This window comes from Lissotriton helveticus, chromosome 4_1 (assembly GCF_964261635.1).
Source record: "Lissotriton helveticus chromosome 4_1, aLisHel1.1, whole genome shotgun sequence".
NCBI classification, from domain to species: Eukaryota; Metazoa; Chordata; class Amphibia; order Caudata; family Salamandridae; genus Lissotriton; species Lissotriton helveticus.
This window is the reverse complement of record NC_136063.1, coordinates 1,310,342,992-1,310,367,154: the sequence shown is the minus strand read 5'-3', so window position 1 is coordinate 1,310,367,154 and position 24,163 is coordinate 1,310,342,992. Positions and strand designations below refer to the sequence as shown.

The 24,163-nt window shown below is 43.0% G+C and overlaps 1 protein-coding gene across 1 annotated transcript in view; it reads right to left on the bottom strand.

Moving 5' to 3' along the window:
- LOC144827504 (uncharacterized) overlaps nt 1–22,874 on the bottom strand; it is a 144,957-nt gene extending 122,083 nt beyond the window's left edge. Inside the window, exons 1-2 of the mRNA XM_078685789.1 lie at nt 22,536–22,874; nt 10,988–11,134 (exon numbers count right to left, since the gene is read on the bottom strand). Of these exons, the coding sequence (XP_078541915.1) occupies nt 10,988–11,134; nt 22,536–22,874 (486 nt within the window). The remainder of the gene's footprint in view (nt 1–10,987; nt 11,135–22,535) is intronic.
- Between the last annotated feature and the right edge of the window lie 1,289 nt (nt 22,875–24,163).

Genomic DNA, 24,163 nt, shown 5'->3' with positions numbered 1-24,163 from the left:
AGGTAGAGAGGGCTCCACCCTGCTTCTCCCCCTCCCCGCCTCCCTGCCTCACCGTAACTCCCTCCACGGCCCGCGCCTGCTTATATCTCACCCTCCCTAATACACATATTATATTATTTGCTAAGAAGGTCTCTTTGTGTTGGTTTAGGGCGTGCCCATACTTTAGTGTCTTAGATTTGAAGGAATCACATCAGCATACACCAGCTCTCTCTTCATGTGAACCGCATCAACTGTTGTGTATGTGTGTTCGGCAAAGCAATATAAAACCCGCCTCATGCCCAGAATTGGCAGAAGTTGCACTTATGTTATGAGTATGAAGTCGTGGAGATCAGACCTCATAACAATTCTGTATCGTGTTGTTCTTGAAACTTTAGCACTCGCTGTACAGATATAGTTTAACAAGCAAAGCAGATAGTAGAGCAATAACATATTATTCTCATGTAAACCACGATGAACTACTAGGTGGAAAGCTAAAGCAACAACTAAGTGTCGTGTGCAGAAGTTGCAAAAAAGGAAAAATGGCGTTTAAACCGGTAATGAGCCCATGCTAACTTAACACGGTGTAAAGATATCCAGGACCTAGATGACACCTCCCCATGATCCGGAAACGAACTGAATAAGATAATAGAAGTGCCATCTCATGAGAGTAGATTGCAAGTTTATATGTGGACGGTCCGCAAGGTAAAGCATTAAAAACTAGGAAAATTTAATGCTAAAGAAAAATAAAACAGCCAAGTACTTTATCGAGTCTTAAGCCAATAGGCAAGGTAAATAATAAAAACTTGACAAATAAGTCAATGAATTGTCAATGAAATGCTAGTACTCAGCATATCAAACATGAAAAAGGTCTATGACATAACTGTGTATGCAAAATAAGCTGCAACAGCCTCCAATAGGAAGTCACCGTCTTCATCCGAAAACAGTTCAGCCATCCAATTTAAAAGCGGAAAAGAACATACGTGCTCTCCCAGCACCGGATCCTCTATCACCATCAGAGGACAGCTCGGTGGGTTTTCAAGAAAGCTCTGTTCCAAGAAAGACTGTGCTGCCGCCAGTAAATTCCAGGGACCAAGTAGTCCATGCATCAATGCCACAGCCATAATCCTTTCGCCAGGACAAACCAACTCGTGAGTAATGATAGGAGTCATCAGCTGATTAAAGTCGACGTCAGGAGAAACCGGTCCGCAGAGACACAAATCAATGGCCCAATCGAAATCACAGGTCAGGCAGTGAAATACAGGCTGGACACAGGTGAAGTAGGAGAATCGAAAAGATAATCCATATGCCGTGCTTAATATCGCCAACGGCATTGTGCCATAATATTCTAGCATGCGATTGCGGAACAGTGTCAGCAGCTGCAGGGTGGGAGGTTGCATAGGAGGGACATCCATATTTAAAAATGTAAAAAAGCACAAGAGCGTCCGCTGGTAATGCAAGTAAAAATGCCAATCCACGAACCAGAGTGGAGAAAATAGAATGAAAGGAAGCAGGGATGACTCCAAAGATTTTCTCAAATGAAGTCACGAGACCACTGGTAACAACTTTAAAAAAGTGCGCCAGGGTCTTTGTGGAGGATGCGTTAAAGATAGTCGGAACCATCTTGCTGAAATTGAAAGGCAAATCTGAATTAAAAGTATTCCTTTTATCGTAACAGTAAGTGAACGGGTTATTTGCTGCAGAAATGTTCTATTTCCTCCCACACATGAACATAGGGAGTTTTCAATCTGGCCACAAATACCAACCTTGGGACAGATTTCAACGGCATGGCAAGAATAAGAGCTCTTTTGTCTCAGAGAGAGGTGGCCTTGAGTTCGGCCCGTGAAACTTTCGTGCTTCACATAGCGAACACCCGTACAGAGGTGCAGACCCTTTTCAATTAACTCAGAACAATCTTCATTATTGAGCATCAAATAACTACCATTTTCCAACAACTTGAATGTGGGGATGATAGCAGGAACTGGCGTGCCTTGCAACACGCAAGCCATATTTGGTCGGTGTTTGTTGCATGAACCGTGTAACTGTATGTGCCTACACATTAGTGAATGATCTGGCGTCTCAGTGCATTCCTCTCCATTCAGATAAACTTCTTGATCATCTTTGAAACATCTGTATGTGTATGGAAGCGACCAGACCTCATGAAGAAAAGCACTACCTAAAGGTTCATAACGACCTATTGGTATATATTTCATACAATTTGAAAACTTATATAAAGCAAAAGGCAGCGTTATTAAACCGTGGATAAGGCACGTTGCCAAAAAACCCGCAATCCTCTGCTGATGATGTCACTGAGCATGTCATGAATGATGTAATATGTGACATCATCAGCAGTGGATTACGGGTAATAGTATCTCTAGTTTACTCCCCTATAGCTGTCTTTCTTTTAACATAAGTGTCTGTTTCCTTCCCTTATACTTACTGTTTTTGGTTCGCTTCTAGTTCGCGTACCGGCGAGCGAACTGGGAAGCGAACTAAGAAAAATAGAGGTTGGCACAGTTCCAAATATTGTACCAATTTTTTAATAACGGGGAGGTAGTTCTGAAAAGAACTTTTTTTTTTATTGTTTTTGTTGTTTTATATTTTTTTTATTATTTTTCGGAACATTTTTTTACTTTTTTTGAATTTTTCTGAGGTTTTATATTTTTTGGGGTTTTTCTTGGAGGGGGCAATGAAAACGATTCATTGTAAAGGGCTCAACAGGAGCAACAAAACAAAAAAAGAAGTATTTATTATTTTGGGCGTTTCGTACAAACTTGCATATGATAGTCAATAGCTCTGTTGATCAGAGTGATGCTTTTTTCTCCGTAGGAAATGAATCCATCGCAAAATACGCAGGTGTGTTTTACTTCACCAAATTTCCTTTGTATATTTGGCACCATCTCCCTGCCCTCTGGTCCTGTTACTTCCGGTACAACAGATCTTCTGGCCATAATAGGGAGATTATCTAGGTCGTTCCGAAACTGTGCAGCACTGTAGTTGTTAGGATGCCACCTAGTCATATGGCGATGCATTGTGTAGTTTCCGAAACTGTATTTTTTCTCGGTTCCTCTGGACAGTCTATCTTGACATATAAGGCAAGTTACGTATCTTGCATTTACTTTTTTCTGACCTTTGGGAATTTAAAAAAATTGCCAAATGAAGTTTTCTTTCCGGTGAGACGTCTTGGGCTGCTCAGGCAAAAACTGCCTCTCTTCGTGCTCGTCGTCCTGTTCCTCTTCTTCCTCTTCTTGTTGAATTATAACTTGAGCAGGTGGTCCACTCTTCCTTGGATGTGGTGGAGGTGGTGGGGAAGCACCAGCTGAAGCTACTAAAGAAGCCATTGCTCAGTGATCACAAAGGGTCTTTCTCTCACAATGATGAAAGTCAGAGTGAGGAAAGAAGGAGGGATTTTCATCATTTGGGAAAAACAAGAGTTCTCAACCAATCAAAAGTGTTCATTTTAGATTATATGACCTAGTCTTACATCATTAGGAAACCAAAAGTGAAATGAACCAATGAAAAGTGTTATTACCAAGTCACATGACTTGCTGTGTTTACGTTAAGCGCTTTGCAGGGCCTCACGGTTTGCTTCCAGAAACCTGCGCTTTGCGACTCGCTTCGCGTACCAGTTCGCTAACGTAGCACGTCATATGACGTATCACGCGACAACGTGGAACGTCATGCGGACGGGAGGCGTCACGATGTTGTTTTCTAACGCGGCACTTGCGGTAAAGAAACGTTTACCGGCTCGCGGTCTATTTCGCGGCATCAAGGTCAGCTAACGGGAAGCTTCCCGATTCGCGAAGCGGGAACGTAGAAAAAAAAATATTAAAAAAAAAAATTATTCATAAACATATAAAATATATTTTTGGATTTAAAGAAGAATACATTTTACAGCTACAGATATTAGCTGTTAAAAAACCAATGAAATTCACAGAAAAAACCATAGGTTATAGACCATATATAGTTAGGAATTAGCATTTACAAAACCTTGAAAATTCACTGAAAAAACCATAGGTTATAGACCATATATAGTTAGGAATTAGCATTTAGAAAACCTTATTTTACTCACACAAAACCATTGAAATTCCATATATAGTTAGTTGCACTAACTATATATCGCGCACCCGCAATCCACTGCTGATGATGTCACATATTACATCATTCATGACATGGTCAGTGACATCACTGATGACATCACTGATGACATCTCAAATGACATCACTGATGATATCTCATTTGACATCAATGGTCACATCAATGATGATATCATTAATGTGACAATACAATGCATCTCCTCACACTTTAATATAACCTCTGTTACACCCAGTGTTAAATACAGAGTATAATTTTTGAAACCATTGACACACCAATACTAGTTACTACATACGCACTCACTGATTCCTACGTCTACACACACATTCACTCATTCACCCATACAATCATTCATACATACAATCACTCATCTTTACAACACTATCATATGCACTCATACACCTATACAGACACTCACACTCTGCCACTCATCCATGGAGTTACTCACACACCTAGTCAGTCCTGTAAAGAATCAATCACAGTTCCATTTTCTAATCTACACAGTTAAACATAGAGTACCTTACATTTTCAAACATATACTAACACATACTTACTCTCTTATAGAATCACTGATACAAGTACACATTGATCTGCACAGAGTCACACACCTCCCAGCCAGCCATACACACACTCAGTCTCCCATACAAATACTTGTGCAACCAATCAATAACCCATATAGCTACTTATATAGCTACTGATCAACACATGCAGCAGCTTGCACAACAACAGACATGCTGATGCACACTTTCAGACAGTTTAGTCACTAACCCGTGCATTTAGTAAGACGCATTTAATCACTCACTCATACAGTCAATCACGCACCTACTAAAACCTTCATTCAGACACTTATACATCCACTCATTCTTCAATATGTAAAACATATTTAAACTTTACAGAAACACATAATCACTGGATGTTGTCATCAGTGATGTCATTTGAGATGTCATCAGTGATGTCATCAGTGATGTCATCAGTGATGTCACTGACCATGTCATGAATGATGTAATATGTGACATCATCAGCAGTGGATTGCGGGTGCGCGATATATAGTTAGTGCAACTAACTATATATGGAATTTCAATGGTTTTGTGTGAGTAAAATAAGGTTTTCTAAATGCTAATTCCTAACTATATATGGTCTATAACCTATGGTTTTTTCAGTGAATATATATATATATATATATATATCACAGCTCCAAACATCCACAAACGATCAGTTTGTATAGAAAGCAGCACACGCAGGGGGTGGTTCCTCAAAAGATTTTAATGGGGAACCTCACAGCATATGCATATGCTGACCAAGAACCTGATTAGAACCTGATTAATAATACAACTGAAACATGAGTAAAATGACATTTTTAAAATATTAGATGAAGATTTATGTCATGGACTATGGAAAGGCACTTACATGGGTCTACCGATATACCTTTTTAGGAGATTCCAAGTGGTGCAGAATGCGGCAGTCAGACTAATTCTTACCCTTGCTCCTAGAACTCACATGACCCCACATCTAAAATTGCTCCACCGGATCCCTATTAAAAAAAAGGATTCTCTTTAACACAATGATCCTAGCTCAAAAAGCCCTTCATGAGAATGTAGCAGTGGACTTGAGGAAGAGGACTTGTGCATCTGGCCCTCCCAAGAACCTACAGTCAACGTATGGCTTCTTAGCCAAAGTTCCCAAAATACGCCGGAACAGAACTGGAGGCAGATCCTTTTCCTACCTTGGCTCGTTGGCATGGCCCTTGGAGCTTCGGTCCATCTCTAAGCTATCCGTCTTCAAGAGAAAATTAAAGACCTGGCTCTTTCAACATGATGGAAGGGACGTTCAGTAAAAGCTCAGCATGCAAACTTACAAATTAGCGCCAGAACACTCCTTGGAGTATGTGTGTGCTTTACAAATGCCTTTTCATTCATTCATCATTGAAAAATACATTGAGTTAAGCATAAATTAAGAAAGAAGGAGATTAAAACGAGAGAGGAGTAAGTAAGGAATGAGAAAGGAAAGAAATAGTCATATACAAATTGAGAATGTAAAGAGTGACAGTCAATATATTCTGGTTTTGTGTGAACCACAACACCTTTACCACAACTTGCACCAAAAAATAAAGAACTATTTTCTGACGTTGTGGGACATAGTACTGGATTTCTTTACAAAAGGAGTGAGAGATGTGACAGAAAACAAAACTTTAAGACGTTATAAATACTTCCACCACATGATCCCTTTTAGACTAAGAGTTATTTTTTATGAACGTTACTAATTGCAATTCCACAAAGGTTGTGCCCATTAGCCGGGTTAGGAAGTGGTCTCCGTTTAATCTACCTCAGAGGGTACATAATGAGTCTCGGTTGTTGGGGGTAGAGGGAGAGGGTTACGCTGGTACTTGTTACCTCACACAGGGCCTCATTTACTATATTTTAATGCCCGGCAGCACAGCAAACCTTACTGATGCGCTGCTGTGTATCAAAATAGAAGGTCAGGAATGGGCTGTAAAAAAAAGATATGGCACATTCCTGTCATTCTGTCCTGCGCCGGTGCACAAACAGCAGCTGTGTGCCAATGCAGAAACCCTTGTATCATGTTGCAAGGGTGCCTGCGTTGCGGGGATGATTGTTTTTGTGCAGGAAGGGACTCCTTCCTGCACAAAAACATAATTGATAGCATTTTCCTCTTTCTATGCGTGCTGCAGAATGCAGCACATATAGAAAGAGGATAAAGCGATGAGACAAAAAGTATTTCCCCTCATTGTCCCACTCTAATGCCTCTCCTGGGGAGGTGTAGGATTCTGACACATTCCTAGCTTTACAAAACATAGTATGTCTGGAAATGCGTCACATTTCATGGATGTTGCGTGAAAACACCCACAGCAACACCTATGGACCGCCCCTTCCACGCAGAGTAATGTGTGAAAGGGGTCCATATTTACAAGACTATAAAAAGTCACGCTGGGTGACTTTATGTGGCCTTCTAAATATGGGCGAGTCCATTGCACTGCCAGTGCATCACAAAAAGTGATGCACTGGCGGAGCAATGGGCTTGAAAATGAAGCCCACAGTTTGGCTTTATGTGGACAGAACAGCCACCACAAGGCAGCCATGTTTGCTGACTGCTATAAACTGAACGGTTGGACGGTAGTGTATAAATTATATTTCTCCCACCATGAGCTCCCCCTGCTCAGAATCATTTACCTGCTTTATGTGAGCACCGAATAATTCCCTGACACAGGATGCTGTTCGCTTTTAAATAGGACTTCTGGTTTCAACAGGAAATCCTTGCCGCTAGCAGAAAAAGTCAGGAAACCTTGGTTACTTTCGTTAAGAGAGGAATTGCCTGATTTTCACCTTCTTTGGGTGATGTAATTAGCATTGCCCCCCACTAATGGATACTTCATTCTGCATATGTACTAAGACTAAGTCATTCAGCTAAGCTGCATCAACAATTTGCTCATATTCCAAGGCACCACAAGTAATATCAAAGAACAGAAATGTCTCCCAATTGGCCTAAATCGTCCCAGAACAATGGCATTTTCCACACCTCAGTAGTAGGAACTTTAAAAGGATTATCGAATCCACAAAAGATTCCAGGAGAGCTGAACACTGCGTCATTCATAAAGGGGAAACAATAGCTGTTTATGATGCTTCCTATAATAAAAAGCATTAAGAATAGTAGAATAGGCAGACCAATAAGAACTAGGGATACTTCCTATCCTATGGTCTGGAGGCTAATTTGTGTTGTCATTTGGGAAATGGTTAAGGCACACACCAGTCATTGGCAAAGGGATCTGTTGGAACTGCAGCACCTTTTAAATAGGCTTCTAAAGCAGGGAGAAAATTTTCTGTGCTAGTCGCAAATTCCTGGAATGTGATCCCTGTGGAATGTCAGGGTTACCAACTTCAGGACACTGGTGTCTCGTGTTTTGTACGTTTTCTACTCTGGTCATCCGTGCCAGCAGGTCCAACTTTGGGCATGTGTGCTACACAAGTGTTCCTAGTCCCAGTTTTCAACAGCAACCCCTTGTAAACTGGGTTTAGAGGAAAGAAGCACAAATCTCTCATATAGGAAGATCCCACTGGAGTGTCAGAGTATGGAAACCAATCCTATAAAAGCTGATTTAAAAATACTCTGATCATTCTAATGAATTCCACCCTGCTGTCATTCTACCCATCATAGGCACCCAGTCTGACAGGAGATGTGGTGATCCAGATATTACTGCAACAATCCTGTGTGAGGCCTGCCTGCACTTTTCAGTTTGGTGTCTCTGGTGCGGATTATATAACTCAGTGCAAAGTGTATCTGTTCACAGAAGAATGCAGCAGTGTGCTGTGATTCTGGCTAACTATTTTATGGCAAATGATCTGAACAACAGTATTTGCCATTTCATAGAAAGACCTGACCAGTGCCTTGACTATTACCCCAACGAATGTGCGGACGTGCCTGGAACACACTTCCCGTACCACAATACAAGCATGTGAAAAAGTCTTAGAATTCTTTATAAACATCTCAATTATGGTCAGAAGTATCACAGCCATTTCACTCATTCTGTAGTAAAGACACCACTGTAATTCTCTTCCACTTTTCTAAGATATGCACTCATCCTGGAATATCTGGGGTCCTGTGGCCTCCGAAATACCAACTAAAATGACTCAAGAACAGTATCCTGCATAAAGTATGATCAACTATTCTCATTGACTCCCTCTGAGATAAAACAATCCTGGCAAGGACTCTTAAATCATCACTCAAGACCATTTTTAGATGTTAATGGTGAAGACCTCGGACCACCACATTATGACCTTGGCGGTCGTGCCACCCAGGAACCGCTGACTCCACCACGTAACTGCCGTTACCTGTCGGTGGCGCGGCGGTCTTGAGGCAGTAATATGCTTGGCAGGACCACCGCTATTCCGCTACGCATATTACGACTTTCCTCACTGCCACTGATTTCATGGAGTTCTTTCCTCCATGAAAACAGTGGCAGTGAGGAAAGAAAGGCGGCACCACAGGGCCCCCTTGTGCCTCACTCCATGTGGATGCACACAGGGGGGCACCACATGTGCCCCCCTGTGTGCATGCACCACCAGTTCAAGCACTTCATGGACTTAACAGTCCATGCAGTATTAAACTTTCATAGGCACTGCTGTGAGAACGCCAAAGGAACCGTCCGCCAGTGACTAAAAAAGTCATACTATGATGGCCACTTCAAACGTGGGTTTGGCAGTGAGGTGGGCAGGCGGTCCCACTGCCGCCCTGCCAAACTTGTAATCCCGCCCTAAGAGATTTACTGTGAATTCCAAGCACTTCATGCTTTCAAATGGGATTGTAGCACTTCTTTGCCACTTAAGAAAGAAGACAGAATCTTGGAGTAGAAGTATTGTGTGTACAACCCATTATAATTCAAACATTATTATTTTTATTAAAAAAATGTAATTATTATTCAAACATTATTATTCTTATTTAGCAGACAGGCACACGGTCATCCATAACTGGATAAAACATAGACATGAATTTACCTTTTCACAATTCTCTCTGAATAACTTATTTCATGGATTGATGAAAGAGCAGACGAGGAAGAGGATTGCTCATATTTATTATATAGGACCACCAATTCTGGGTTCTCCAATGTAACAGGCAAGCCAACATTACCCTAACTTGAGGTAGAATACTCACTTTCTTTTTTAGCATAAAACAATAAGCAATGTTTGACTTCTACAGGTCTTCTTCCATTCATCTAGGAGAAGAGAATCTGCCTGACTCTTTTTGTAATGCGCGTGTCACAGCAGCTTATATCATCACCTCCCAGTCTCCTCCTCTCTCATGCCTGAAGGAAAAAACTCCATCTATACACTCTGTTGGGGAATGTCCTGGTCTTCATTGAAAGACCTGGAAAGCCATCTGACATGATGCAGACAAATGAGCAGGAAGCGAACTGGGTAGGAATCATTATATGAGTTTCAGCCAGGGAATGTGTAAATTGGGAAGAGTAATTAACATAGAAGGAAGACTATAGTACAAGCAAAGGGATTTTGTGTGGCAACATCTGATGAATAGAGGCAAAGACCTCACTAATAGGTAATGGTACAAGACAGAAGAGATAAGTGTGTTTCCAGGATGGGAATAAGTCAGAGGATACCTCCAAATTTCACTTTGGTATTTTGGAACAGGTTTCTCCATAGGAAAAGTTAAGAATACTTTTAGAAAGCTAGAGTTTCTTAATCCAAGAAATTAAGAAATGTACTCCAAACATAGGAGGAAATCTTCTAGAGTAGAGATCTGACTTTCTAAAGAAGCGCTTTGTGGGTGGGCACTACATGAAATAATTAATCATAGTTGAAGTGAACGATTGATATAACAGCTCTTTGGTAATCAGATACTTATGTAAAGGGCTGTAAATTGAGGTTTAATCAAATCTTTTTTGAGAAGAGCATCTTGCATACAGGGAATTGTTCAGATGGCAAAATGTGAACATTTTCAGTTTTACCTGACAGTATGGTTTGAAAGTTATTGCAAAAGAACAGCAAGAATAATATAGGAATAAGGGTGCAAAATATATAGGTATTGCGAGAATCTAATAATGTTTTTACCTGAATTCAGAAAATCTACATAGCTGCTTTCTGAGTGCTTTATGAACTAACGCGGTCAACTGTCAAACACAATCATTGATGAAGTCTTACATAAATAAATCTTAATAAAACCATGTTTTAACTGAGGAGTCCTACTTTTACTTTTTCAAAAGAGCAAAAGTGGTGCCTGCAGGTAAGGAAATGGGTATGCTGTTATAAATAGTTAAGGATGAGAACTCAAAAGAAGGATTGTATTGATTGTCAATATTTGATTATAACTGATTTTGCAAACTTTGGGAGCTTAACTGTTTTAAAAATCATTCAGCTCACAGAATACAGGGAAAAATTAAATGTTGTACCATGTAGGGATAGTCTTCCTCTGCCAACTTCTTCCTCGCTTTCTCAAAAAACGGTAATGTTACCATAGATCCTGGCCGATGAACAAGCAGCATTTCTCCGAGGTCCTCCAGGCCACTGAAGATTTCTCGCACCAGCCCAATTGCATTCTAAAAAGATAAATTCATGAAAACAAAATAGATGATTATTTAAAATTACAGGTGGATTTGGGTAAAATATAGAGAACTGGTTAGATGAATTTGATCCTGACATTCTAACTAATATGCAAAACCATCAGTATAATGATGTGAAGCCAGTTAGACTTTTCTACATTTTACTGTTTGTTCGAGTCATTTGTGTTATTGAAAATCCTAAATTTGAAGAGCTGCCAATATCTATTGACATCACTAAAACGCAGATATTCAAGGACAGTTTGTTTGAAGGTACGCTCAAAGATTTTAACCATAGGACCTTACTTGTCAAATTATTAGGTAATCTTACCCCCATTAATGTGGTATTTAACTCAAGTAATTTCCAGATCATGACCATATCATCCTAGAGCAAGACTGAAAATTACTTAGCGATTGGCACAATATATGTATGCGTAAATTACTATAAAGGCAGATAGACTCTTGTAGTTCTCTTTATCTGTGGGGTGAAGGAAATGGTTGAGTCACACAAAGAGCAAGGATAAAAAAAACTAGATCTCATGTTTTTTCTATGTCATCCAGGAAATAATTATTAGTTATCCTCCTCTAAATCCATTTATAGCTCCTTATTTGTCTGGTATATAATATAAAGCTCTATCCTTCCTATTTTGTCAATCATTTAAAATGTCACTCTTTTTGACATCAATGACAGCAACCCAGCTTCCCAATTCATGTGGAGACAACTCTGCTGTGGTACAGTTCCACTGAAAACATGGCACCCGGGGTGGAACACAGTCTGAATTTCATATTTAGCAATACCCCACTGTGTCTTTGCATTTAAATGGCTCTCATTTTTAAGCAAGACTTTTTAGCTGTTGGGATACACCCCAGAGACAAGTAGGGTGTCATCCATCTAACATGGGGCATGGGTTACAAATAGATTTATCTTTCAAACACTAAGGTCTGGAGTTTGAATCCTCAACCCTTCAAGAGACAGTCAACAGTTTACAGTTGTGTAAAATATGCCTGCTTTACAAATCTGTGAGTTTTGGGACAGAACATTTCTCTGCATAGGAACAGACGTGCACCCCTGCCCTGAGTACCCAACTATACTGATGTCTAAATCCCAAAAGCAGACTTTTGTTGTCATAGGCAAACACGAATCACACGTGTGCACCATGATATAGGCCTGTCTCACGGACTGCAGTCATGTTCGACTAAGAAGGGCACTCAAAGCGCTACCCTCATAGTGGTGGCAAGCTACTGCCTTCACCAGGAGCTAAGCAGCACGAGCACGGTGGTGGCATCATACCATGTAGTGATCAGTAGGAGTGAACAGGTCCTTTTTATTTCACCTGTGCCACTGAAATGAGGCCTACAGGCTCACTCACTTTTAAAGTTCTGCAGCTGTGTGCTTAACTCATCCTTGACCTACAAAAGCATTTTGACGCCTCGTCAGGGGTAGTAAGCGCTATATACATGTAATTACAAGAAAATGCAATACATGAGACTGGTGTAATGTGATTTGCAACGCAGAGGTGATGTATCTGCAATGAATGTATGCACGCCTGGAAAGGGTACAATACAGGAAAAATGCAATACTAAGCAGTGCATGCATGGTGAATCGTGTGCTGGATGTACATTTGCCTATAAGTTGTAAAGTACCTGAAGGATGCCATACTGTGCAGTGAATGCAGGACAAATGCATGTGCTGGGTGTATTTATAGCTGGGAATGGTACAATACAGGAAGAGTACCATGTATGCATGTTAAATGCATATTGTTAGACCTGGCATCCTTGGCGTAATTTCCCCTGACTTTTTGTCTCCTTGCCTGCTTTTTTGCAGACTTCATTTTTGCTGGTTTTAGTATTCTGGGCACTTTACCACTTGTATCCAGTGCTGAAGAGCATAGGCTCTGTGCTAAACATGGTATCATTGACTTATCCACAATTGGCATATTTCATTTACTTATAAGTGTCCAAGGCCTGTAAACTAAATGCTACATGGGGACTTGCAGCACTGATTATGCCACCCACTCAGTAACCTTTAAGCATGGCTCAAGCCTGCCATTGCAGAGACTGTGTGTGCAGTTTTAAACAAACACTTCAACCTGACAAATTAAACTAATTGCCAGACCCAAACCTTCCTCTTATTACATATAAGACAACCCTATGGTAGGCCCTAGGAAGTCCTAAGGGCTGGGAGCAGTGCATTTAAAAGTTAGGACATGTACTTTTGAGTTGTACCTGTCCTGGTAGTGAAAAACTGCTAAATTTGTTTTTCACTACTGCAAGGCCTCTATCTTTCCTATAGTTTAACATGGTATTGCCTTGAAACATATTTTACGTGTAATTTCCCTTTTGGAGCAGATAGAAAATTGGAGTTTGGTCTCTCTGGACTCACAATATAAAAGCACACCTTTTAGTAAAGTTGTTTTTTAAGTTGCTGGTCTGAAAATGCCCCTTTTAGAAACCACCCTGTGCCTCTGCCTGTCTCTGAATACATGTCTGAGTTAGGTTGACAGCTGGGCTTTGTGCATTCCCTCTAGACAGTCACACAAATAATGCTGGGGTGTGACATTTGCATCCTGATGGGTCATCACCAGGTTTATGGGCGTTCCTGAGGTACATGGGGAGGGAGTAGCTGACACTTGCACCTGAATAGGGCTATGCCTGTCCCCACACAAAGAGCTGCATACTCCCATGCAGTGCATCTGGAGCCAGAGAATGAACAGCCGGGACCTAGCTAAATTTGTGTTTCACTACTGCAAGGCCTCTATCTTTCTTATAGTTTAACATGGTATTGCCTTGAAACATATTTTACGTGTAATTTCCCTTTTGGAGCAGATAGAAAATTGGAGTTTGGTCTCTCTGGACTCACAATATAAAAGCACACCTTTTAGTAAAGTTGTTTTTTAAGTTGCTGGTCTGAAAATGCCCCTTTTAGAAACCATCCTGTGCCTCTGCCTGTCTCTTAATACATGTCTGAGTTAGGTTGACAGCTGGGCTTTGTGCATTCCCTCTAGACAGTCACACAAATAATGCTGGGGTGTGACATTTGCATCTTGATGGCTCATCATCAGGTTTATGGGCCTTCCTGCGGTACATTGGGAGGGAGTAGCTGACACTTGCACCTGAATAGGGCTATGCCTGTCCCCACACAAAGAGCTGCATACTCCCATGCAGTGCATCTGGAGCCAGAGAATGAACAGCCGGGACCTAGTGATGTTTCCCCAACTTCAAAGGCACATTTGGGAATATGTCCTTGACCCTTGACACCCCCACTTCAGTTAACTTTGGGGTCCTGAGGACACTCTGCAATGAGGAGGAGATGTGCTGCTAGGAGAGACTTCCACTTTAATACTTGCTTTGCTGTGTTGGATTGCTGCCTGCTGATTGCTGTGTTGCCAGGAGGGACTGCCACTTTGCAACTTGCTCTACTGTGTGGGCCTGCTGCCTCTTGCAGTGAGGGAGGATTGAAACTGCCCTCTACAACCTTTAAACCCAAGAACTCCAAGGGCTTATTGGCTTGCTCCCTGTTTTTCAAAGTCTCAGGGCCATCAAAGACTTCGCCGGCACCCACACCGCAGTAGTTGCCTTTAAGATTCAGCACTTACAACTTTTTCTGATCAACACGTGCTCTGAGGTGCAGGTGAGCCCTGCACTCCGTGCTTGGTTGCCCAGATGGCACGCACCTGTATTCTGGGCTGTCTTACCACTGGTGCACAGGAATTCCTGGAGCACGCTTGCAGCCGCTGGCTCTGCCACTGGGAGCACCAGCGCACCATCACCCAGGTAAGGGACCCCAGACAGGATTGTCAAAGCCAACCAGTCTTGAGACAACCAAACACTTACTTTTCTCTGGAGGAGCCCCAGAGATCCTCCTGTCACTTCAATAGCGCAACTGTGAGCGAGAGACTCTTCACCCACTGAGTGCTGCAGCCAGGGCCGCATGCGGCCTACTCACCTGAACTGCACTGCATCCGCTGTAAGCGCCCATGGGCAGGGCGTTCTCAGGAACTCTGAATTCTTCACACTAGTCAATGCAGGTAAGACTGAGGTCAGGCCTATCTGCCCTCAGGAAACTTGCTGCTAAAATTAGCACGGTGGCACTAGAGCACTATTGACTTTAAGTTAGAAACATAGTGGAATTTTGAGACTTGGACTACTAGTGGGGCATATGCCTAATGTTACCAATAATGAAAGGGGAATAACAACGATGGCCAATACCAGGAGTGAGTGGGACATGAAAGCACAAAAGAAACACTAGAACCCTGATCTTGAGGGACAACTATGTAGTTGTTTGTAGATTTTAGTATATTTCCTTTGTGTGGATAGCAGTAGAAAAGAAAAGAATTCTCTTTTTTTCATAAAAGCGAGTATTTTGCTGGACAATGATTTATTGCTGCTGCACACATGTTGAGTTGTGAGCCTGTGTTCACTATGCTAGAGTCACCTCCCCCGAGAAGGGAGTCTCGGACTGCTCGGACCACACTATCTTGAGAGTCAAGTGCAGAAGGGAAACTTGGCCCAGTAGCTCAGAAGCTATTGTAGGTACAGCCCTGGGACATCAGGAGTAAAAGCCTCAACATCCACGAATGGGCCCAGTAGACCCTCCGTGCCCAGTGGTCCTCTAAAAGTAGTTCTGATAGTAAGCATCTTGTTGATCTCAAAATGTAAGCCCTACTTACTGAGGAAATGTATTGTACTCACAGGCAGCAAGAAGTAAAGAAAAAACAGTATTATTATTGTTATTGTTATTATCTCCTCATTTCTTCCTCACTCTTACTCTTGAGGAGCCCGTCATCTCCCACAGATTCCCATTTGTTAGTCCTCTTACTCTTTGTAGCCCAATAAGAAAGAGAATGCCTACAACATATAGAGCTCCTCTTACTCTCCATGAATTCTGTTTTGTGAGTCTGTTTCATAGGCTGTGCTCTAAGTCCGCGAAACTCCAAATCTACTGTATTACAAGAATAAGCGAGCATTGTATTTCCAGAGGGCCTTGTTTCAGAGCAGGAGGTCCGTCTGAGCTTGTCGCCTCATCCAGTTAGCATGAATCAGGACAGGGCAGGAAGCAGTGCAGGTGGAATGCCAATGCTACTTTGCATGCTGTTTCAGGTGAGGGCTGGATCACTCTAGTCTGCTTTCCTGAGCGTCTACAGTGGAGATATCTGGGACACAATGAAAGTCACCGGTGAAGGAGGAAGATTTACACATGGGTAGTTAAGCACAAGACTATGCTTCAAGCAACATTTTATAGTAGAGTGCCACCTATGGGCATAAGCATAGCAGCATCCTGTTTAAAAGGGATATTGCTTGGGGAATATTTTGTCTGTTATACATCTTTTGGTTATAGTGTTCTAAAGTGGTGCTGTCTCATTCACATGACGGAGGGGAAGAGAGCATCAAAGAGGAGACATATTATCTCATCACCATTTGATAATGAGACTGTTGAGAGGTCCAGCAGGTATCTAAGTAGGAGGTCTGTTCACTTGCAAGATGCGGATTAGGCTTATAGAAAGTGTGAGGTGGAGAATATGATTAAAAAGCTGTTGAAGGTGACTGAGGAAGCAAAGCAGAGGTACCAAGGGAGAGAGTGCCTCTTCTTCTCGTTTGTCTTCTCCGGAGCCAGGGCCTACTGCTATCGGAAAATAAATGAGAAGAGAACAAGAGGGGAAATTCGGTCTCATTAGTGGAGTAATTTGGATTTTTTGTCGATGCAGAAGATCAGGATGTTTTCCTCTATGTGACAAGCAATCTAGGCCTGCCAACCCTTTGTATGAAAAAGTAAAGTTCTTAACTTTAAGGAGTGGAAGGATCTTGATCACCTGATGATATCTTAGGTCATGGAAAAATGATACCTACTCGAAGCCATAGGTTAAACTTTATGTCATGCTGTGAAAGTGGACGCAATGCTGGCAATGCTACAAGGGAAATCATCTGTAAGTCCTGATTCTTTTCTGTCTGGTATTGTAGACAAGAAGACGGATGTGTCATTCAAAAACACTTATTCAGCTATAAATGTTGCCATGAGAGCAGGCCTTTATTTGGTGTATGTTGTCCAGTCTACAGTTTAAGACACTGCAGCTCTAGCTGCAGATTGTAGCAGATTGTTCAGAAAATGTTAGCCAGCATGATCCAACAATCCAGGTTCCTTTCTGATGCCATTCTGGTCTTGGGGCAATGTCCTTGACACCTGGTGTTGGGATGCGGCTTGGCCAGGCAGCAGCTTTGATTGAGAGACTGGAAAGCAAATATATCTGAGAAAGCTGTGGTATTGAAAATACCCTTTTCAAGAGAAAAAGTGTTTGGGGATCAATTAAAAATATGGCCTCACAGGCCTACATGGATAAGAAGTATGCATTTCCTTATAAAGGGATGAATCGAACTTCAGTTTCTAACTTCTCATTCTAGGATAACTGTAGGCAAGCAAAGATTAAATGTTTTCTTCGAAAAATATTTCTTCCTCTTCGTATCAATCATGTCAAAAGAACCTGCACTACTGACTATATGTCAGTCGAAGCATCAGAAAGTCCAGTTGGAGGACGAACGCAAGAGTTCCTTCATTCTTGGATAGAGGGCTTCACAGTATCAACAGTGTCGAGTATAGCGTCAAATTCCATCCAGGAATCATTGGCATCCAGGCCTCCAGAACCAGTATTTAACCCTTCACCTGTTCCAAAGAATGACAACAAATAAGAAGTACTATGGAAAGGAATCAGTATTGTTGTCAAACAAGCCTTTGGTCCAAGTGCCAATGTTGAGCTAGGGTAGGGTTCATCTCAATTCTGGTTCTGGTGGAGAAGGCGTCAGGGGGATATCGAGCAAGAAAAGGGGGGGCCTCAATAAGAACCTATATTTCTTTTTAGAAGAGTAAATCAAAACTATTTAAGACAAAGATGCCATATAGAGACAAGATTTAGATTATTTTTCAAACATATAGGTTTATTTAAATATTTTTATCGTTTTTTCTCAAGATTTTTTAAAGATATATTTGTACACTTATACATAACATTGTCAATGTTTCAGGGAATGCCCTCTGTTGGCAGTGGGTAACAGTTAATCTCGCTAATCAAACATACTACCATTCATGCTTCCTTTCATACTTATCTTACTGGTTTTTAAAAGGAGAGGAAAACATACTAAACAATATAAACACTACATCAAAAGAAAATTTTACAAAAAACAAACTAATACAAGTGGCAACTCAGAGGTGTACTTATTGGGATACTTGTAATGGGGTGGTTGGGAACATTCAACTAGTTAAGGTGGAAATAACCAGTTCGTATCCGAGAACAAAAAATGTTATATACCTTATCACTTGTCCTTGTGACATAGGATATATAGGTGAAACATCCAGAGAATTCCGGACTAGACTGTCGGAACACAAATCTGCCATTAGGACACAGAAGACCAATGCCCCCATGGTATCTCATTTTGTCCAATATGATCACAGTGAGAGAGACCTGCGATGGCAAATTCTAGAACGTGTACAAACACCTCCTGGGAAAGACCCTACAATCTATCGGAAAAAACGAGAAACTTTCTGGATCCATTTTTTGGACACTGTGCGATTCGGGCATAATGAGGAAATTTCATGGATAGTCACCCTTTAAGGACACAGCTGCCCCAGAAACTAAATATATCTTTAAAAAATCTTGAGAAAAAACGATAAAAATATTTAAATAAACCTATATGTTTGAAAAATAATCTAAATCTTGTCTCTATATGGCATCTTTGTCTTAAATAGTTTTGATTTACTCTTCTAAAAAGAAATATAGGTTCTTATTGAGGCCCCCCCTTTTCTTGCTTGGTTTACTGTCTCCCCCCTCTGGACCTAAAAGTATTTGGGAGAACTCTTTCTTTGTAGTCAGGGGGATATCGACCAGTGCTGGATTTCAAGAGGGTAAACAAACAGGTAAAAACAACTCATGTCAAGATGAATTCTGTGTAAACCATTAACCTTCTTCATCAGCCAGGAGAATTCATGGTGAAACTCACTGGGGTGCCGAAGTGAGCTACAGAACGATGATGGATTCAGCCCAGATCTGTAACTGGGGGTGAGTGTCTGAAAAGTTTCAGCGCTCCGTCCATCATCTCCTTGTGTTTTCTTTATTCACCCTAAGTTGACTGGGTATGCCTAGACGTGGGTCCCTTGCTCATTTTGCCACTGGATTATCGCTAGCCTGGCTGATGAGGAGTGTTACCCCGAAACCAGTCCAGGATGCTTGTTTCCGGCCTTGGGAAAACCTGGCTTGCCAGTTCGGGCTAGGCTGTTCCCATGAGGAGCAGGGTCAAGACTGATTTGCATATGGCTGGGTCTGAACTGGGGTGGCGAAGTGAGCTAAAGAACGATGATGGATTCATCTCAGATCTGTTACTGGGGATGAGTGTCTGAAAAGTTTCAGTTCTCCGTCCTTTGTTTCCTTGTATTTGCTTTATTCACCTTATGTTGGCAGGGTACGCCCTGACGTGGGTCCCTTGCTTACTTTGCCACTAGATTCAAGCTAGCCTGGCTGATGAGGCGTATAACCCAGAAACTAGTCCCAGCATGCTTATTTATGGTCCAGGGAAGACCTGGCTTGGTAGCTCTGGCTGAACTGTTCCAATGAGGTACTGGGTCATGACTGATTTGAATATGGCCAGGTCTGAACTGGGGTGGCGAAGTGAGCTAAAGAATGATGATGGATTCAACCCAGAACCTTGTGTTTGCTAGAAAATGTTGTGACCCTGTCTCAAGTAGTGAGGTAAAGATTTAAGATTTCTTTCAGAAGGGGTTTATGTTGTGTTCGTCTGTGTCACCCTAAAAATCCAATGGTCGGCAATTACAGCATTCAGGGAGCCATGGGCTGGGTCTGAAGATTGGAGTCTTATGTCCGTAGAATGTTGAGATGTTTTTCCTTAGATAGACCACCAGCGAGGAAGATGGTAACAGTTTGGAATTAATTATTGGTTTTAGCTTCTATCCAGAAGCAGCTAATTAAGCTTTTGAGTATGGTGCCCTTAGACTTTTTGGCCTGGAAATTGTTTTTTTCCTGGTGGCAATTACATCTGTGACAAGCTGGTCTTTACTATGGGACCTTTTTTCCTCTCCAAAGTTAGCTCACAGTTGTCTGTTTCTTTTGGCCTAGTCCATCGAGGTAATTACATCATTGACACCCTCCCTAAGGATGTGAGAGAGACAGGTCATTACGTTAGGAAATGCACTAAAGGAATTGCAGGTTCCAGGGGGCATATAAGGAAGGCTGACAAGGGGAGTGGCTACATCATGGGCTCAAGCAAATGGTGTTCCTCTGGATGAAATGTGTAGGATGGCCACATGAGTTTCCACAAATTAACTTGTCAAATACTATTGGTTGGAGTTTGGAGATACGATCGATCAATCAATCAAGAAGGATTAATTAAGAGTGACTAATCATCCACCAGGATATTTAGAAACTGAAGTCCAAGCTGCTCTGTGCATCAGTTGAATAGCCAGATCTTGAGTCCTGTTCTGAACTCCTGAAGAGAGGGTGACGTCTGGAAATGGAGGGGGTGGCTGTTCCAGGACTTTGCAGCGAAGTGTGGGAGAAAAAGCGTCCTCCACTGTTGTTTTGATGTGAGGAGTGTGAGCTAGGGTGAGGGAGGCCGATAGCAGGAGTCTGGTGGGCTTGTGGAAGATCAATCGGTGGTTGGTGTGTGCTGGTCTTTGTTGTGCAGAGCTTTGTAGGCGTGAGCCAGAATCTTGAATAGGCATCTCTTGTGGACGGGGAGCCAGTGAAGTTTCTTCAGATAAGGGGTGATGTTGGCGCGATACATTTTTATTCAAAAGTGTTAAAAAATCTGCTACACTTGACCTTAGTCCTCCCCGTCGCAGTCAGCATTACTTCCCTCTCTCCCTACAATGGGTCCTTTCCTTTATTTCTCAAGGGATTCAGCTTCAGTATGAAGCAGGATCTTGAGGAAGTGAGTCCAGCTATGTGGCGAAGGGGAGGGCAGAGGATGAAAGAGAGACTTTCATTTCACAGTACACATTGGAACAGCTGTCTCCGGAGGCAGAACTGCCCAAATAGTTCAGACTGAGATTGGGAAGACGGGTCTCGGACTAATGAATGTTGTAGACATTCAAGGACCTTGCAGTGACATACCTTACCCACAGCCAGCTCGGAGGAGTGCAGTGCTGCGTCTTACACACAGGCCAGAGGTGTGCAATAGACATGCCAGCAAACTCAGACCAGGACAAAGAGTTAACTCCACCAATATCAATAATATGACAACTAAACTAAGGGGGAGATTCTCAAACATTTTGCGCTGGCATAGTGTCACAAAAGTGAAGCTAACCAGCACAAATATTTTTTCCTGATTCACATCATAGTGCAAAACGCTGCTTTTCATTACTTTGCATCAAGGGGCGTTACAGCGGTAGTACATGGGCATCCCATGCAACCGCCCATGCGTTTTTTACACTAGACCCTATCACCTAACATTAGTAGACAGGGTTCAGCACCCAAAATTTGTGCCACTGAAAAGCTGGCGTTAAAAGGAGGAAAGCTTGTTTCACTTGTCTAGTCATGGTATTTTGCACTGGAAGTGTATTAAATCCTATGGTAGACTCAGGCACGCACCCTAGCACTATGGCGCTAAGGTGTGTCCCTGGAAAAGGGAAGCTGAAATCAGCTTTGGCGCGAGGGAGAGGGGAGGAGAGAGCCACATCTCTGTGAACATGGGGCTCTCCTGCTCTCTCCCTGTCATGCAACGCAGCGCGCCACTTTTGGCTGCTGCGCTGGGTCCCGTGACACCTTTGAGAACCTGGGCCTAAGTTTGATCTCAATTCAGAGCCCAACTGGCAGGTTGAGAGCTTTATCAACCAAACAAAGGAATCCCTTTAAAAGTAGCAGGCCCATTGAAATGGAAGGTGGAGTCCGTCAGGAGATGGCAGTAGGTTTGTTTCTCATCCACCATTGGGAGGATACATTTTGAAGCTCGTGGGCAGGAGGCATGAGAGCCAATTCCACATCTGGGCCTCGCTTGATGGGCACGCATAAGGATATCGTATTTAAAAGCTATAGACTTCTACAAACGAACACATTTGAGAAAATGACAGTGAAAGAAAATTAGGATGTCACGACAGATGCAGCAGAAGTTGCAGTGGTGGATTTAGTGAATACGAAAGAGGTAAGAACAGTGATCAAACGGTTTGTCTGGATTTTCTTGAAGGATAGAGAAAAGAAATGACTTTACAGCGTGATCCACAGAGGACAAAAAGAGGTCAGAAGTGGGGTCGACTCTGCAAGTGACGTTGGACGGTTAACCAACCTCCAGCATCCGATGCTCAAAGCCACGATTTCTCGTTGCAGATCAGGTGAAAATGCCTTTTCACAAAGCTACGGAAACTGTATACCTGTCTCCTCCCTCCTCCCTCGTCGTCTCACTTACCTACCTGGTGATGGGCGTGAGAGGGATGCAGAAGCAGGGCCCGCTGGCAGGGGGGCGGCTGGTCCGGCTGCTCGTCCCACAGTACAGGGGGCTGGAGGAGGCTGCAGGCCCGCCGGAGGGCGGCGGCCACCGGTGCCGCGTCCCGCCCCAGGCAGAGCAGCAGGTGCCGGGGCTCCAGTTGCAGGCGCTGGCGGAACAGCCCCAGCAGCGCCGCCCGGTACTGGGGGCCGAATCCCGGCCACAATGTCTCCTCCCGCTCCGCCTCGTCTGTCTGCGGTGCGGTTCCACCGCCGAGGAGGCCGTGTGACTGCACCGCACCACACAGCCCGAGCCTGGCTGCCATCTCCCGCACAGAACACTGCAGGCAGGAGACGGTGACATGGGCTGGCTGTGCCCTACTCCAGCAGGCAGCGTCATGTCACTAGGAGACGGCGAGAGGGGAGGGAAGGGCCGAAGGGCCCCAGGGCAGGAGCCGTGGTGAATCATGCACAGCTCACCACGGGCACCACACACAGCTCACGGGTCTATGGACATTTCTTTCCCGGCTCACACAAAAGCCACAAAGCGGTCTGCTGAGCCTTACTTAGTTTCTACACAGTCCAAGCTTCACGCATATTTTGTTCTTCCAGAAACCAATCTCTGGATGACAAAAGTTTCATTCTAAGACATTGGCAGTGCTTTAAATGGGCAGGTCCTGGCAAGTACTGAATTGCCTGCACTTGTTGTATTTTAAAAGAGTGCCTGTACTCGTCAACTGAGGTCCATCCAGTACTTTTAATAGGAGAGTACTGGCGCTTCTAAGTAGTAAAAAAAAGAAATACTCTGGGTTAGTGAATATAGAGCTGATTAGAGGGTAGCAACAATTTTGTATGTGTCTCCGTTGCAATCACTAGACATATAAAAGCCTCTGATGAAATCAGAACCATCATGGACCAGGGAGGAACGGCCATTTTAATTCTTCTGGATCTATCCGCTGCATTTGACACGGTCGACCATGCTATTTTGGTCGACCGTGTCACAGCTCTGGGGATTGACGGTTCGGCTAGAGACCTTATCTTATCTTTTCTGGCCGACCGCACTCAGACAGTTAAGTTGGGTAATTTCTACTCTCCCGTCTCTGCACTACCATGTGGAGTACCACAGGGCTCCTCGCTAAGTCCCACGTTATTTAACATCTACGTAGCGGACTTAGCGAGGGTAATAAAGGCCTATGGGGTGCGATTAACCTCCTACGCAGATGATACCCAACTGGTGCTGGCGATCCACAAGAATGGCACAGCAGTGGCAGCCAATTTTCAGGAAGCAATGCTTGCTGTCAGTACGTGGATGTCCTCCAATTGCCTACGGCTCAACTCGGATAAAACCGAGGTTATGACCTTTGGCAACCTCGCCCCAGAATGGTCCTCCATCTGGTGGCCCAAACAATTGGGCTCCCCACCTGTCCCAGTGGCGAAAGCGAGGAACTTGGGAGTCATCTTCGATAGCAAACTAACCTTCAACCTTCATGTTAACAAGGTTGTCTCCTCTGCCTTCTTCATGCTAAAGAAAATAAAGAAACTGCTGCCTTATCTCCCCTCCTCCGCCGGGAAGACCTTAGTTACCACTCTGGTATTTTCCAAAATGGATTATGGA